The following is a 14,953-nucleotide window of genomic DNA, read 5'->3' on the forward strand; positions in this document are numbered from 1 at the left end:
TCAAAAAAATCTTCAGTGACACCACCACTTCTGAGATCAAGTTCAAATTTCTCAGCTTGGCATTCTGGGCCTCCATGACTCACCAAAATGTCGAGAAGATAAAATGGCAGAGCTAGAAGATATCATAGCAACCCGAAAGTCTAGCCCTCTTTGTCCAGGAAGAGGGGACTGAGACCCAGAGAGGGGAGGGGTTTCCCAAATATCCCAGAGCAAGTCAAGGGCAGGATGCAGGCCGGGGTTGGAAGCCAGTTTGCTTATCCCAGTCAGTGCTCTCTCTGCTTATCCTCCAGGCTCCTCTGGCAGCTACACCCCTGAGACAGGCTGACAGGCTCACTATATTAGAATTAGCTCAGCTGAGAGTACAGGAAAACCCAAAATAAGAGTGGCTCAATCCAGACAGAAGCCTATTTCTCTCTCAATTTTCCAGACATATACAGATAATCTGTCCAAGGTTAGTATGGTATTTCATGGTGCCATGGACCCAGGTCCCAACTCTCCTTTGCTCTACCAAGGGTAGCTTCCGTTCCCCAGGTCACCTCATGGTCCAAGATAGCTGCTGAACTGCAACCATCACATATGCATTCCCACCAGAAGAAAGGAGAGCCAAAAGAAACAGCTCACGCTCTCTCCCTTTAAGAACACTTCCCAGAGATCAGCTCGGTGGTGCTTTGTGACCGCCTAGAGGGGTGGGATAGGGAAGATGGGAGGGAGACGCAAGAGGGAGGAGATATGGGGATATATGTATAGCTGATTCACTTTGTTATAAAGCAGAAACTAACATGCCATTGTAAAGCAATTATACCCCAATAAAGATGTTTTTTAAAAAAAGTAAAGTTTGGGCTAAGGTATTGGATAATGCAAAGGTATCAATGCAAGTACCATGCTACCTTAACAATGAAGAATTCTGTAAAAGGAAGTTACCTTCTTCGTGTCCTAGAAGAGAGATAAGTGTGCTTTTTACTAGAATAAGCCTTCTTGAGGACAGGGACACTGCTGTATCCCAAAGGCCCCAAATGATGTCTGGAATAAAGTCGGCACTTAAGAAAAAAAAAAAGAAAAAAGAAGAACACTTCCCAGAAGTTGCACCCTCCACTTCCACTTCTATCCCTTTCTCACATGGCCACAACAAACCGCAAAGAAGGCAGAAAAATGTAGTCTTTTTTCCGGGTAGCCAGGTGCCCAACTAAAAAGTGGGATTCTACCTACTGAGGAAAAGAGAGGGAACAGGCATTGGAGGACTACTAGCAGTCAATGCTGCACTAAATCACTGCTAAGTCCACCATGCACAACAGCTCCTCACCTTGCCACGTGCCAAGCATCTAGACCTTCTTCCAGTGTCTGGTTCACCCCAGATGACCAATGAATGTTTCCATGAATGAACACACCGCCTGGACGTTTCTGGGATGTGTATTGTTTTTCCAGGTAAGCTGGAAGTACTTTGAGATCAAGGACCCTATGTTAGCTCTTTTGTATTCACCTCTGCCAACCTCCTCCCCAGCGTCCAGGTGCCAGGCACACTGCTAGGCACATTTACGCCAAGCCCAGCCCTAACTCTGCTCTTTCCACTCCTTCCCGGGCCCTTACAGAGGACTGTCTATTGCTAACATGTGGCTAAGTCCACTTGACAGGGAGACGCTTCAAAAGACCAATACATCATCTCCTCCTGGACTAGGCCTGAGCAAATGGATCTCTATCTTCCCCAAAAGGAAGGAGTTTTAAAAAATTAAAATGGCAGAAAATAAATAAATAATAGATGACCATCAATCTGGAAACAGTTCCCTCATTCGCTTTTTTTTTTTTTTTTTTTGTGGCTGCACTGCACTGCTTGTGGGATTTTTAGTTCCCTGACAAGGGATCAAACCCAGGCCCTCAGCAATGAGAGCATGGAGTCCTAACCACTGGACCTCCAGGGAAATACCCATTCCTTCATTCTTTTATTTAATAATTATTTAATAATTTTTTTATTGACCACCTGCTATGGGTCTGATGCTCTGCTAGGTACCCAAGAATCAGTGGATGGATAAACAAGGTCCTACTGTATAGCACAGGGAACTATATTCAATATCCTGTGATAAACCATAATGGAAAAGAATATTTTAAAAGAATATATAGGGACTTCCCTGGTGGCACAGTGGTTAAGAATCCGCCTGCCAGTGCAGGGGGCACGGGTTCGAGCCCTGGTCCTGGAAGATCCCACATGCCGCAGAGCAACTAAGCCCATGCACCACAACTACTGAGCCTGCGCTCTAGAGCTTGCAAGCCACAACTGCTAAGCCCACGTGCCACAACTGCTGAAGCCCGTGAGCCTAGAACTCCTGCTCAGCAACAAGAGAAGCCACCGCAATGAGAAGCACACTCACCGAAAAGAAGAGTAGCCCTTGATCGCTCGCCACAACTAGAGAAAGCCCGCACACAGCAACGAAGACCCAACGCAGACATAAATAAATAAATAAATAAATAATTTTTTTTAAGACTATATATATACACGTATAACTGAATCGCTTTGCTGTACAGCAGAAATCAACACAACACTGTAAATTACCTATACTTCAATTTAAAAAAAAAAGAATCAGTGAAGAGCCAGGCATATGTGAAGGGGTCCTCGCCCCCATGGAGCTTACAGTCTATCAAATAAGGTTGACATTAGTAAAATACCGCTGCAGATGAATAAATGACTGCAATCTACAAGAAATGCTTTGAGAACTTATTCTAGAAATACCCCACCTGGCCTGTGGAGTCCAGGGGCTTTCCTGCAGAAGTTGCATTTGAGCTGCACTCTGCAGAATCCCTGGAAGCTCGGAAGCCCGCAGAGAAAAGCCGTCGTGTTCCAAGCAGACAACAACATGTGCAATGGCCCTGTGAGGAAGTAATGTGATGTGAGCGCTAAGCCGCACCACTGAGTCAGAGAGCGCACGCTCTCTGTAGGAGCGCTGTCTGGGGGGCGGGGGACGGCGCTGAGGAGGGCTGGGGGCTGAGCAGGCCCAGGCTGTGGGCCAAGGCAGGGCCTGGGGCTTTATCCTGGGCGGCAACATTGCAGGGGGCTAAGTAGGAGAGTAACTGAATCTGATTTGCATTTTCTTTTTTTTTTAAAATAAAGTGAATGATTTATTCATTTATTTATTTATTTTTGGTTGCACTGGGTCTCTGTTGCTGCACGCGGGCTTTCCTCTAGTTGCGGTGAGTGGGGGCTACTCTTCCTTGTGGTGCGTGGGCTTCAGTAGTTGTGGCCCACGGCTCTAGAGCGCAGGCTCAGTAGCTGTGACGCACCGGCCCTGTTGCTCCGCGGCACGTGGGATCTTCCCGGACCAGGGCTTGAACCCGTGTGCCCTGCATTGGCAGGCGGACTCTCAACCACTGCACCACCAGGAAGCCCTGCATTTTCTTTTGATTTGCGTTTTTTAAAGTGCACCTTGCAGACATAGAAAACAAATTTATGGTTACCAACGGGGATATGGGGGAGGGGCCAGGGATAAATTAGGAGTTGAGGATTAACAAATACACACTGCTCTATATAAAACAGATAAACAACAGGTTCCACTGTATAGCACAGGCAACCGTATTTAATATCTTGTAATAACCTATAATTGAAAAGAATCTAGAAAAGAAGAGAGAGAGAGAGAGGAATCACCTTGCTGTATACCAGAAATTAACACAACATTGTAAGTCAACTATACTTCAATATAAAAAAAAAAAACCCAGCACCCTGGCAAGGGGCCCAAGGGACTCTTCTATGACACAGGAAATGTTCTATATTACAGTGTGAATGTAAGTAAAAATCCATCGAGTACTTTCTGCATTCTATTACATTTGGTATTATACCTGAGCAAAAAAATAACAAAGGGGGCTGTGACTGGCCAAGCTTGGCTCCCTCCACCCTTGTGGCCCCAGAGAAGCGGTGCTGTGAGGGTCGCACCTACCAAAACCACAGGGTAGCTGGAAAAACAGCTCCTGAAAGAAGAGAGATTTTAATACCTGCCTCACAGGATCCTTGGAAGGTTGAAATGTGCTGAAGCACAAGATCTACCACCAAATAGGTATTAAAGAAATGTTAGCGTTCATCCTTCCTCGGTGTCTCCCCTAAATGAGAATTGGAGATCCAGCTCCTTTACATCATTAAATACTGAAAGGTAGATGAGATGGTGTCTCCTAAATGCCGAGTGTCCTTGATCACATAGTAAATGCACAATAACCAAGAAAGGAAGGAGGAGGGGGAGAGGGAAAGGGAATTCTCCCTGGAGCTTTCCTGCCTTTCCCTAAGCAAGCAGCAGGTCGGGGGTGTGGAAACTCCAGGAGAACATTGGTGGGGCCTTTGGCTGCCTGCCCGCCCCCTCCCCAACCATGTGCCCACTGCCCCCGGGGCAGGGCCCAGTAAGACAGGTGGCTGGCTTCCAGGAGGATCGGGTGGGCTACAGTTGAAAATACTGACTTGGGGCCTCAGTGGACAGATTTCTCTCACTGGGTACTGCGCCTGCTCTGGGCTCTAACACCACCCTCTGGGCTCCAGGGACCTAGTAAGATGGCCAGTCACACATGAACAGAGGGCAGAAGGTTGGTACGGTTTTATGAAATTTTTCTTTCAGTTATATAGATATAAACGTTTGCAGGGGCTTCCCTGGTTGTGCAGTGGTTGGGAGTCCGCCTGCTGATGCGGGGGACGTGGGTTCATGCCCCGGTCTGGGAAGATCCCACATGCTGTGGAGCGGCTGGGCCCGTGAGCCATGGCCGCTGGGCCTGCGCGTCCAGAGCCTGTGCTCTGCAACGGGAGGGGCCACAACGGTGAGAGGCCCGCACCGCAAAAAAAAAAAAAAAAAAAGTTTGCAGGTTGTGATTAAAATGAATTTCGTACTGAGAGCTGCTGCCACAATAGTTGAGACACTGCTCTAGATAATGGCACTGTTAAATTTTCTCATGGAAGAGTTAAGTCCTTTATTGTGACAGAGTCCAGAACCCTGGCCCTGGTCCCAGGAATGGGTGGAGGGGGCGGAGGAGGTAGAATGCCGGGGCTTGGTCCGGAAGCAGCTCCATTGAGGTGGGCAGCTAGGGAGGTAGTGAGATGGGCCCCTGGTTGGGAGCCCAGGACCTGGGAAGCCTAGAGTCCAGGGAAAGGAGCCCTGGGAGACCTCACAGCAGGACCAGAACCTGAGCTTCCTGCTCCAGGCTGTCCCAACTACTGGACCCTCTGCATAGGTTTGTTCATTCTCCTTTAGTGTTTGGGAAAGTCTGAAAATGCCCCCATCTCAGCCATTCTAAGTAAGGGCATGTTCCACACTTAGTCCAGCACTAAGGGGCCAGCGTGTCTGCCGGGTAGTCCATGGGTGGTGGCAGTGGAGCCACTGCTCCACCCAGCCCCGCTCCTGCCCCGAGACAAGCAAAACCCCTTTACACACTTCACAGGACCCATCCACACCCAAATACACACAGCACGCCCTCCATCTGCAAACACAGAACGCACACACCCTTTACATACTCAGCTGTATATGGTACAAACACTGCATGTAAATGGGTGGAAAGGGGTGGTGGGGAGCCATGGGGGTGGGTGTTACCGAGTGAAGCACGGAAGAGGCCGTCTGTCAATGCCAAATCCTATACTATCTTGGCTTTTAGAAATTGTGGGTGTGACACACCCAGCTGCTGAGAATGGACTTTGGGGCTCTGAAGGGATGGGAAAACCAGGATTCCTTGTCCCCAGCTGCTAAGGAAAGATGTACAAAGACACCTCTCCCACCGAGGAAATGCCATATGCCTGGCTGAGGAAGACAGGCTTGAGAACTGGACGGTCCTGGGTTCGAATCCCAGTCAGCCACTTTTTAATTAGGCTAATTACTTGGTCTCTCTGGCCCTGGTCCTGATGCCGACCTCCTGTGAGGCCTATGGGAAAGGAAACCTCCTGATATTCCAATCTAAAACCTGCTCTGCTCCCCAGCAGGGTTTGTTGCACAGATAAAATGAAATGGGGTATTTGAAACCAAGGCATCAACGAGGTTTTTCAGCAAAGAAGTCTCTCTGGGAACAGCCTGGAGGAGGCCAGACTTTCCTCCACGTGTCCCCCAACCCCAGCCTTCTGATCCCAGACGGAGGCCTCCTGACCACCTCTCTCCCACCCCATTGACAGACAAGGGCTGCACACAGCAAAATGTGTTGGCAGAGCCAGCTGAAGCTTTATTCTGAAAAAGACACTTGGATTGGCTTTTAGTTGGGGGCATGGGCAAGAGAGGGAGCCCCAGGCAGTTGACTCCCCCAGGGCTGGGCTAAGGACGGGACTGAGCCTCAGGTCTTTGGTTCCAACACTCCCCTGCCTAACTCCTTCTTGCAGGAGCAAGTGATCAGGGAGGCTGGGAGGAATCGCAGGAGCCTTTCACTTAGGCAGGATGTCAGAGGACTCGGACACCAGCTTCCCATCACGGGTCTCAATCTTCTTCACAACCACAGCCTTGGAACTGCTACAGCTGAAGGAGCCAGAGCCCCCTCCAGAGCCCAAGCCGTAGCTGAGGCCAGGGGTCCCATAGGCTGAGGTCAGCCCACCTGGTCAGGAACAGAGGCAGCCACGTGAGCACAGGAGCCCATGCACACATCAGGTGCCACTCCCCCTTCTCCCTGCTACTCCGGACGGACGTGGTCCCCAGGGATAGGGAACCGCCCTGGTTCACTCCTCCAAGATGGTTGGGGAAAACCAGGAGCAGGGCGGGAAAGAGCTTTGCTCTTAGCTACGTGACCTTGGACAAGACATTTAACTGGGCCCCCAGGTTCCTCAGCTATACCAGAGGGAATTGTATAGGAGTTGCCCTCCTGACCTGCCCCCTCCAGGACCAGGACACTCACCTGAGTACCCGCTGGTGGTCTTGGTGTGGATGCTCATGTTCTGCATCCCAGACTCCAACCTGTACCCCGAGGACACATGGGATGTCAGGACCAACCCCTGCCTTATTCCCAGGACAACAGGACTCAAGTCCCACCCCTCCCCACCCCAGCCAGGTCCCAGGGATGGGGCACCAGGGCCGGTCAGAGAACACCCACACCCACCTGCTCTCCTCGCCCTCCAGCAGCTTGCGGTAGGTGGCGATCTCCACGTCCAGGGCCAGCTTGACGTTCATCAGCTCCTGGTATTCGCGCAGCTGCCGCGCCATGTCCTGCTTGGCTGTTCTCAGAGCGGCCTCCAACTCGGCCACCTTGGCCTGAGCATCCTTGACGGCCAGCTCCCCACGATGCTCCGCATCGGCAATGGCGGCCTCCAGGGAAGCCCTCTGGGGGAGGACGGGACAGGTACGCAGTTAGAGCAGAGTCTGCTTGCCTCCTGCCCTCCTCCCCCTGCACCCGCTCTCCCTTTCCCCTCCTTTAGGGACCCCCTCTCCCTGACCTGGACTAACCAACTCCACCTGGCTCAATCCAAGAAAATGCTACAGGTGGGTGAGATTCAGGAAGCGGAATGGGAAAATATGAGCAGCTTCCAGGCACTTCCCCCGCACAAACCTCTCACCTGGGACGCTGTGTGGCATTATCCCCACCCCCAGCTGGACTAGATCTCTGCTTTCTAAACTTCCTTAAAGCATCAGAGCCCAATCTTACCCTGATATAAAAGACAGAGATAATAAAGCAGGCTTGGGGGGACCCATCCTGGACCCCCAACCTACCTGCCCGACCCTCACAGAGGGGCCTCCTCAGCACCCCTCGGCCTCCCAGGAGCAGTCTGGACTCTAGCTGCCCCTCCATCTTCTGACTCTGGTCTAGGATTCCATCCCCAACCCCCAGACCTCTCACTCTTCCTGCATTATCTCCTCTCACCTGGAGGTGTCCCAAGACCCTCTCCCAGCCCCAGCCCAGCCCATACCTGGCCTTTGAGGCCCTCGATCTCAGCCTGGAGTCGGCTGATGTTCCGGTTCATCTCGGAAATCTCCGTCTTCGTGCGACGGAGGTCATCCCCGTGCTTCCCAGCCAAGGTCTGCAGCTCCTCGTACTGCAGATGTGAGACAAGGAGTGAGGTTGAGAGGGGACTCCCCGATCCCTCCGAGGGAGAATGCCCTCTCAGCCAAGTCACCAGAACCCAGGTCATCTCTCCCCTATCCCCCTCTACACCTCTGGGCCCAGGGACGTCCCTGTCCCCCAGCACTGCTCGGCAGCCCAGCTCGCAGCAGGCAGAGTCAAGTTTGAAATCCTGCTCCCTCCTCAAGGACTAGGGCACAGAACTAGCCAGAAGGGGAACACCAGCCTATAGTGACCCAGCTCTTCACCTTGATCTGGTACATGGTCTCAGCCTCAGCCCGGCTGCGGTTGGCGATCTCCTCATACTGGGCCTTAACCTCGGCAATGATGCCATCCAGGTCCAGAGAGCGGCTGTTGTCCATGGACAGGACCACAGAGGTGTCAGAAATCTGAGACTGCATCTCGCGGATCTCCTGTGGTGGGGAAGGGAGGTGGTGAGGCCCTGGGCCCGCACACAAGGAGTTCCCTTCTGCAGAAGGGCCTTCCATAAAGGACAAGACAGTGGAAGTTAGGGCTGGAGAGGAGGCAAAGTTCCTAAAGAAGGAAGATGGGTCAAAGACCTGGAACTTGGAGGGAAGTAAAAGATGAAATGAGGCCGGGATAAAAGGAAATCTGACTTTGGGTGAGAAACCAGAGGGGCAGAGCCCTTCCGCACTCTCAGTTAACAGTATGGTGCCCACAGAGGGCTCTCATTCGGCCCAAAGAATCTAACTAACGCCCTGGGGACAGAGCAGGCCTGAGCTGCAGCTGGGTCACCACTCTGTGTATGATGACCTTGGACAGGCTATTGCAGTTCTCTGAGGCCATTTTCTCATCTGTGAAGTGAGATAATAAACTCTCCCTCATGCAGGGGGACAGAACATATAGAACATCCATGCTGGGCTACTATGGGCAGCTGTAATTATTCAGTGGTGGGCCCTTGTCTGTTGATGCACTGGGGGCTGGGAGGAGCCTCTGATGGGGCTGGGGAACCTCAGTCTCCAGCGCCCAGGAACGTACCTCTTCATACAGTTGCCTGTAGAAGTTAATCTCGTCAGTCAGCCCTTCCAGGCGGGACTCCAGCTCTACCTTGTTCATGTAAGCTTCATCCACATCCTGCGGGGCAGGGGGAGGGGAGCCTGAGCTGAGTGCCCACTCCTGACCCCAAGCCAGGGGCACCCAATGGCCTGGACTTAAAACTTTCTAACTAATTGTCTTCCCCACCTCACTGTGTGTGGCCTGACCCAGTCCAGTCTCTGCCCCATCACACCTGCATCCCCAGCCCCAGCACTTTTACCTGCTTCCTACACACCCTTCCCTCTCCCCCACTTCCCTCCTCCTCCTCCTCCTCCAAGAAGCCTTCTATAGCCAGACCTCAAATTCTACTGCTCCGTTTTCTTAACCATGTCCCATCATTGATGTCCAGAGTTCTGTCCAAATGCACCTAACTACCTCTCTGTCCTTCTGTGCTAGATACCTAGGAGGCACCCAAATGTTGTCCCATTACTTAGAAACATTTAAGAACAGAAAGCCTCTAGCCTGAGTCTCTAAGCGCCAGCCTCCAGTGTCTGGTGGGGGAATGGGTACTCCCTCACCTTCTTGATGATGACAAATTCATTCTCCATGTCTGTGCGCTTTTGGATCTCTTCCTCATACCTGGTGAGAAAGAGATATAATCAGAGGATGGAGGCAAAGGTGAGGTTGCTGTGGGTCTTTCCAGCAGGTCAAGGATAGCTAGAAAATTCAGTTAATGGAACTGCAAGAAGATATGAGATGGCTGGTCTGGTCCTTCAGCCCCAACCAGCTACTGTTTCCCCACCCTTACTCCATGCTATCATCAGCCAGTGGGGAGGCCTGGAGCAGGAAATCTCTCTTCAGATCCACAAATACACATTGGATTAGGCATATGAGGAGGATTAGCAACAGGCACCGACATGAAACCTCAGACAGAACTTTCTGGAATGTGCTGGAAATCAGGGGTAAGGAAGAAATAGAGTCATGGGCTATTAGTTTACAAGAGAGGCCTGTTGGCTACCTCTGTCTCCCATTTTAGGTTTACTGTGTAAACATTAGCAGATAATTTGTTGTCCAAATTGGGACAGCTCTGAGATTGAAGGGGGAAGGGAGGTGCTATTAACAATGGACATAAACCTAGACTGTCCTGAGAAAAACTTGTCCTGGGGTCACCCTAATAATATAAGACTGCACTGCCCAGCAAGCAGAGGGCCTTGGCGTCTTAGGCCTCTGGTCCCAAGGGGCCGGGCGGGGTGGGATGACTTCAGGTGGGGAGGACAGAGGCTCACTTGGTCTTGAAGTCCTCTACCAGCCCCTGCATGTTGCCAAGCTCCACTTCCAGCTTCAGCTTCTCCTGAGCCAGGGTTTCCAGCTGCCGCCGGAGGTTGTTGATGTAGCTCTCAAACATGTTGTCTATGTTGCTCCGGGCTGTCTTCTGCTGCTGCAGAAGGTTCCATTTGGTCTCCAAAATCTTGTTCTGCTGCTCCAGGTGCCGTACCTACATGATGAGGCAGAAAGGTCCACATCGCACATCAGGCCAGGGCTCAAAGTCGGGCATGAAGCAAGCACTGTCTTTTCCCCTCATCCACTCCCCAAGCAGTGGGGTCTCTGGAACCCCATCAGTGCTGAGTTGGGGGGAAAGAAGGGGATACATGGTTGTAAGAGGATAGCTAGCAGTTATGTTGAAGCTATATTTGCAAAACAAATGGGTCTTATTGACTTCGATTGTATATTGCAGTCAATAAAAGTAGCCAAGTTTTAATTAACACTTTATATATGATTGAAAAAAATGTAGATTGTTCACAGCAGATAATATTATCATCATGATTATTATTTGGAGTGGCTTTGAGGGACTCATTGACTATAAGGAAACTTTAGCCCTACAGCCTGGAGAGCATTCGCCAAAAGACCTAGGTTTTAGCCAAACACTGCTACCTGATCTTGAATTGCTTCCCCTCTCTGAGCCTGGTCTCCTCAACCCAGCAATGGCCTAGAAGAACTCAGGTATGCCCTATCCAGAGCCCCACCCCTGTGCAAAAGTCCCTTTTAGCCGGGGAAGAGGCAAGAAACACGGTAAATCTGTCTGCAAACTGAAGACCCTCCTCCCCACAGCCCTCCCTTTGAGTTCTCTGACATCCAACCCCACCCCACCCTACCCTACCCAGAATCCACAACCCTGTCCTCCTGTCCCAAACACAAAGGTCCTAGGTTCCTTGGGGCTCAAGGAATCCAGATTTTAGGATGAAATTAAGGCACGTTGGAAGGGAAATTTGTAAAAAGAAAGAATAATAATAAACTTGTTCCACGAAGAGGAAGGACTTTTTTTTTTAAAAAAAAAATCAACCCAAAGTTGGACTTCTTTTAAATTGGGAGGACTTAGAAGGTTATCTTAAGGGTCTGGTCCAGATCCAGCAAATCCCTCTCTGTAAATCCCTTTCTTCCCCAGATGATTCTGCCCCAAAATTATAAAAAATAAGTGATAATAACATTTAGCCTTATTAGACTGTTGAATGTAGGCCAAACGCTGCCAAACTCTTACATACATTATATGCTTGAACAGGCAAAACCTCTTTGCCTTAGGGATTTGCGTGCCCATTTTGTAGATGAGGGAATCAGATCTAGCAAGGTAGTCCATCAAAGGAAAGGGAAGAGCAGTGGGAACCTTCGGCCTGTGCTTGGCTACCCCGGGCCTGGCGCATTCCCTGGGAAAGCGGAGCCAGTTCGTTGGGGCGGAGCCGGGGTAGTAGGGAAGAGTGAGCGGGTACAAGGGCCCGGCGGGGAGAGGGGAGTTGGCAGACAGACGCCTTATCTAAAGCCGTAAATCGTGGGGTTTAACAGGACAGGAAACACAGGTCGGGTGTCGCACGCCCGCAGACTTTGAATCCTGGATGGGCTTTCCTGAAGCCAAGCCCTGGCGTCCACCCGACCCCGATACACGCCCCCAGGCAGAGGAGCGGGTCCCCAGTACCGCGGGCCTCGGCCCCTCAGCCCTCGGTGGGGGCGGATCTCGGCCCCGCCCGGCGCCGCCCACACGGCCGGCTCCCGGGGCCCTGGCCAAGTTATGACTCATCTTGATGCCCCCAACACTCGGGCCCCGGTACGCCGAAGGCCTGGATCAATATTTGCCTGTTTGAATCAAGACAGCCGCTTCCTTCTCCCAGAATCCCATCAATCTCCTATTTAAAAAAAAAAAAAAAATTTAAAGCACAGGAGCACTGTTGAGAAGCCTTTGGGGCCATGCTAGGGAGAAGGGTGAACCTGAGGGAGGAACTGCCCTCCCACCCGCCAGGTGAACAGCTGGGACTTTTCCAGAGCTGAAAGCTTTACAGACGATCAGACCTCGAGTTGGGGTGAGATGGGCAAGTGAGGGAGGGAGCCCCAAGATTTAGAGTCAGAAGCCGCCCGGACCCCCTCTCTATCCCTTCCCCAGCCCAAACCAAAGTGCATGGGGCGGGGGGAGGGCGCCGAGACATCCGTCGGAAGCGAGAGTGCTGCCAGAGTGGGTGGGGCCCAGCAGGACGCCAGGAAGGGGCTGGAGATGTGCCCACCGCGGGTGGGGTGACCACGAGAAAGGGCTGGGATCCTGGTCCGGCCCCAGGCACCGCCGGCTACGCATGGGGAGCCCTCACCTTGTCGATGAAGGAGGCGAACTTGTTGTTCAGGGTCTTGATCTGCTCCTTCTCCTGGGTGCGCACGGCCTGGATGTCGGGGTCCACCTCCAGCTTGAGGGGGCTCAGCAGGCTCTGGTTCACCGTGACAGCTGTGATGCCCCCCAGACCCGGGGCCCCACTGTAACCTGCAGCCAGACTCATGCTGCTGCCCAGGCCTCCCCGGAAGCTGCTGCTGCTGCCCACCCGGGAGAAGGCCGAGGAGCTGATGCGGGCGCCCGGCCCACTGGTGTACGAGCGGCTGCTGAAGGACCGGGGGCCGGAGGTGGACACCTTGTAGGACTTCTGGGTCACCCTGATAGACATGGTGGAGGCTGGAGAGGAGGCGAAGAGGCCGAAGCACACAGAGACTCGAGGAGTTGCGAAGCTGCTCCTAGATGGGGTACAGCTCCCGGATGGCCTTTTATTAAAAAGAGCCCAGCCCAGGAGGAGGGGATCGGCCTTGCTGCTGAGTGGCTAGGCCCTGAGGGGGCAGGGCCTAACCTGACACCTGCCACCTACAGGCCGGACTCAGGTGGGGGCAGCAGAGAGCTGCTCCCGCCCCGGAGCCCACCCCTGCACCACCGCAGAGCCCAGGAAAGGGTAATTCGGTGAATGTGAGACGTGCAAGGGCTGCCAGCCTCTACCTGCTCCCTAACAGAGCCTTGCGGGGTGGCCCAGCCACTGCAACCCTGAATCCTGGGTCTTATCTCCTTCCCTCCTGTGGGAAGTAAATGCACAGACTGGGGAGCAGAGCAGGAAAGGGGTCTGTGGCATTTGGGTCTCCTCTGAGCAGCTGACACCCCAGAGACACCACCCCGTGTCCTTCGTGTTCTTCTCTCCACTTCGAGTGATTACGATGTTCTGCCCAGTTTGGAGGACAGGGCTGGGTTCCGAATCCTTGAACCCGAGGTCAACCATTTGCCTAGTCTCTCCTCAGTTACTGCTGTGCCCTCAGCGCTCGGTGCAATGCCGAGAGGGGCTGGGTAAACATTTGTGGAATGAATGAGTGAACACACACACACACACACACACACACACAGGCTGTCATCCCTCTGGGGCTGTACGTGCAAGTTAAAGTGAGGTCCAACACAGCACTTTTCCTGGACACAATCCCGTGTCTTTCTCTCTTCCCAAGATCACAGGATTCCCCGGACCAGGCTGAAAGGCACAGAGAAGGATGAACAAGAGCAAAAGGGCAGGCTGGAGAGCTCAGGAGAGCAGGCAGCTACATCGTCGGGGACTTCATCTCATCGCTCTCCTTGCTGCTTGGGGGAGTCATTCCCATAGCTCCCAGTGGGTGAATCACAGGAAAGGAGGCAGGACTGTGGAGTGGGGGGCACCGATGGTGAGTCAACCTGCACCCACCTGGGCCCTCCTTCTCTTTCTCTGCCCATGCCGCCAGATGGCCAGAGGAGAAGGGGAAGAGTCCCTGCACCTGTCTCCACAAAACCATTATGAGAATGAGTCAGGAGAGTGGGTTGGGGCACAGCATGCACCTGCAGAAGGCTGGAGAATGGGGAGCTGAGTAAGGCACCCCAGGCCTGGGTGGGGCAGGCTGTAGGTGGAAAACAAGAGGTTTGGGTCCCTGAGGCAGAGATTCTAGCTTCGAGATTCTCTAATGGCTGAGGCTAGATTCTCTGAAAGATCCTGCAGGGCATGAAGTGGGGACTGGATGGCTGTTAACTAGAGACCGACAGATCCCCTGGAGATAGAGGGACAGATGGCCCACAGCCCCCAACCCCCAACCCAGGGGAGAGGGTGACTGCTACCCTGACCACCTATCACGAGGGGGCAAATGTGCAAATGATTCCCTATCCTTCTCCAGTAAAGACACCCCGGGTTCCAGAAGACAGACATAGAGACCCCTACAGAGGGACAGCGAGACCAGAAGCCCCCTCCTTGGAAGACAGACAAATCCAAAAAGACAGACACACAGGGCTTCCCTGGTGGCGCAGTGGTTGAGAATCCGCCTGCTGATGCAGGGGACACGGGTCCGTGACCCGGTCTGGGAAAATCCCACATGCCGCGGAGCAGCTGGGCCCGTGAGCCATGGCCGCTGAGCCTGCGCGTCCAGAGCCTGTGCTCCGCAACGGGAGAGGCCGCAACAGTGAGAGGCCCGTGTACTACAAAAGAAAAAAAGACAGATACACAGATAAGCTCCCCTCGGATCACACACACCAGATCACACACAAAAGGACACACTTTGAAGTCCCTTCTGGAAAGCCAAAGACTCTTAGAGGGGACACATTGACCACATCCCTTTCTCCCCTCCCCTCTTTTCTCCTCCCCACCCTCCCCAGCCCTGGCCTCCTGCCACATGGAACCAGGCAGTA

At 52.7% G+C, this 14,953-nt stretch overlaps 1 protein-coding gene across 5 annotated transcripts in view; it reads right to left on the reverse strand.

Moving 5' to 3' along the window:
* Positions 1 to 6,130: 6,130 nt before the first annotated feature.
* The window catches only part of KRT8 (keratin 8), a 34,696-nt gene continuing 25,873 nt past the window's right edge, over positions 6,131 to 14,953 (reverse strand). For 4 of the 5 annotated variants that reach the window (XM_067009353.1, XM_067009351.1, XM_067009349.1 and 1 more), the window contains 9 exons: positions 12,600 to 14,743; positions 10,260 to 10,468; positions 9,552 to 9,612; positions 8,977 to 9,072; positions 8,226 to 8,390; positions 7,826 to 7,951; positions 7,021 to 7,241; positions 6,820 to 6,878; positions 6,131 to 6,522 (listed from right to left, as the gene is read on the reverse strand). In XM_067009353.1, coding sequence (XP_066865454.1) covers positions 6,356 to 6,522; positions 6,820 to 6,878; positions 7,021 to 7,241; positions 7,826 to 7,951; positions 8,226 to 8,390; positions 8,977 to 9,072; positions 9,552 to 9,612; positions 10,260 to 10,468; positions 12,600 to 12,944 — 1,449 coding nt within the window. In that variant the 5' untranslated portion in view covers positions 12,945 to 14,743 and the 3' untranslated portion in view covers positions 6,131 to 6,355. The remainder of the gene's footprint in view (positions 6,523 to 6,819; positions 6,879 to 7,020; positions 7,242 to 7,825; positions 7,952 to 8,225; positions 8,391 to 8,976; positions 9,073 to 9,551; positions 9,613 to 10,259; positions 10,469 to 12,599; positions 14,744 to 14,953) is intronic. The other variant, XM_059082153.2, reaches the window with a different exon arrangement.

This window comes from Kogia breviceps, chromosome 12 (assembly GCF_026419965.1).
Source record: "Kogia breviceps isolate mKogBre1 chromosome 12, mKogBre1 haplotype 1, whole genome shotgun sequence".
In the NCBI taxonomy this organism is placed as follows: domain Eukaryota; kingdom Metazoa; phylum Chordata; class Mammalia; order Artiodactyla; family Physeteridae; genus Kogia; species Kogia breviceps.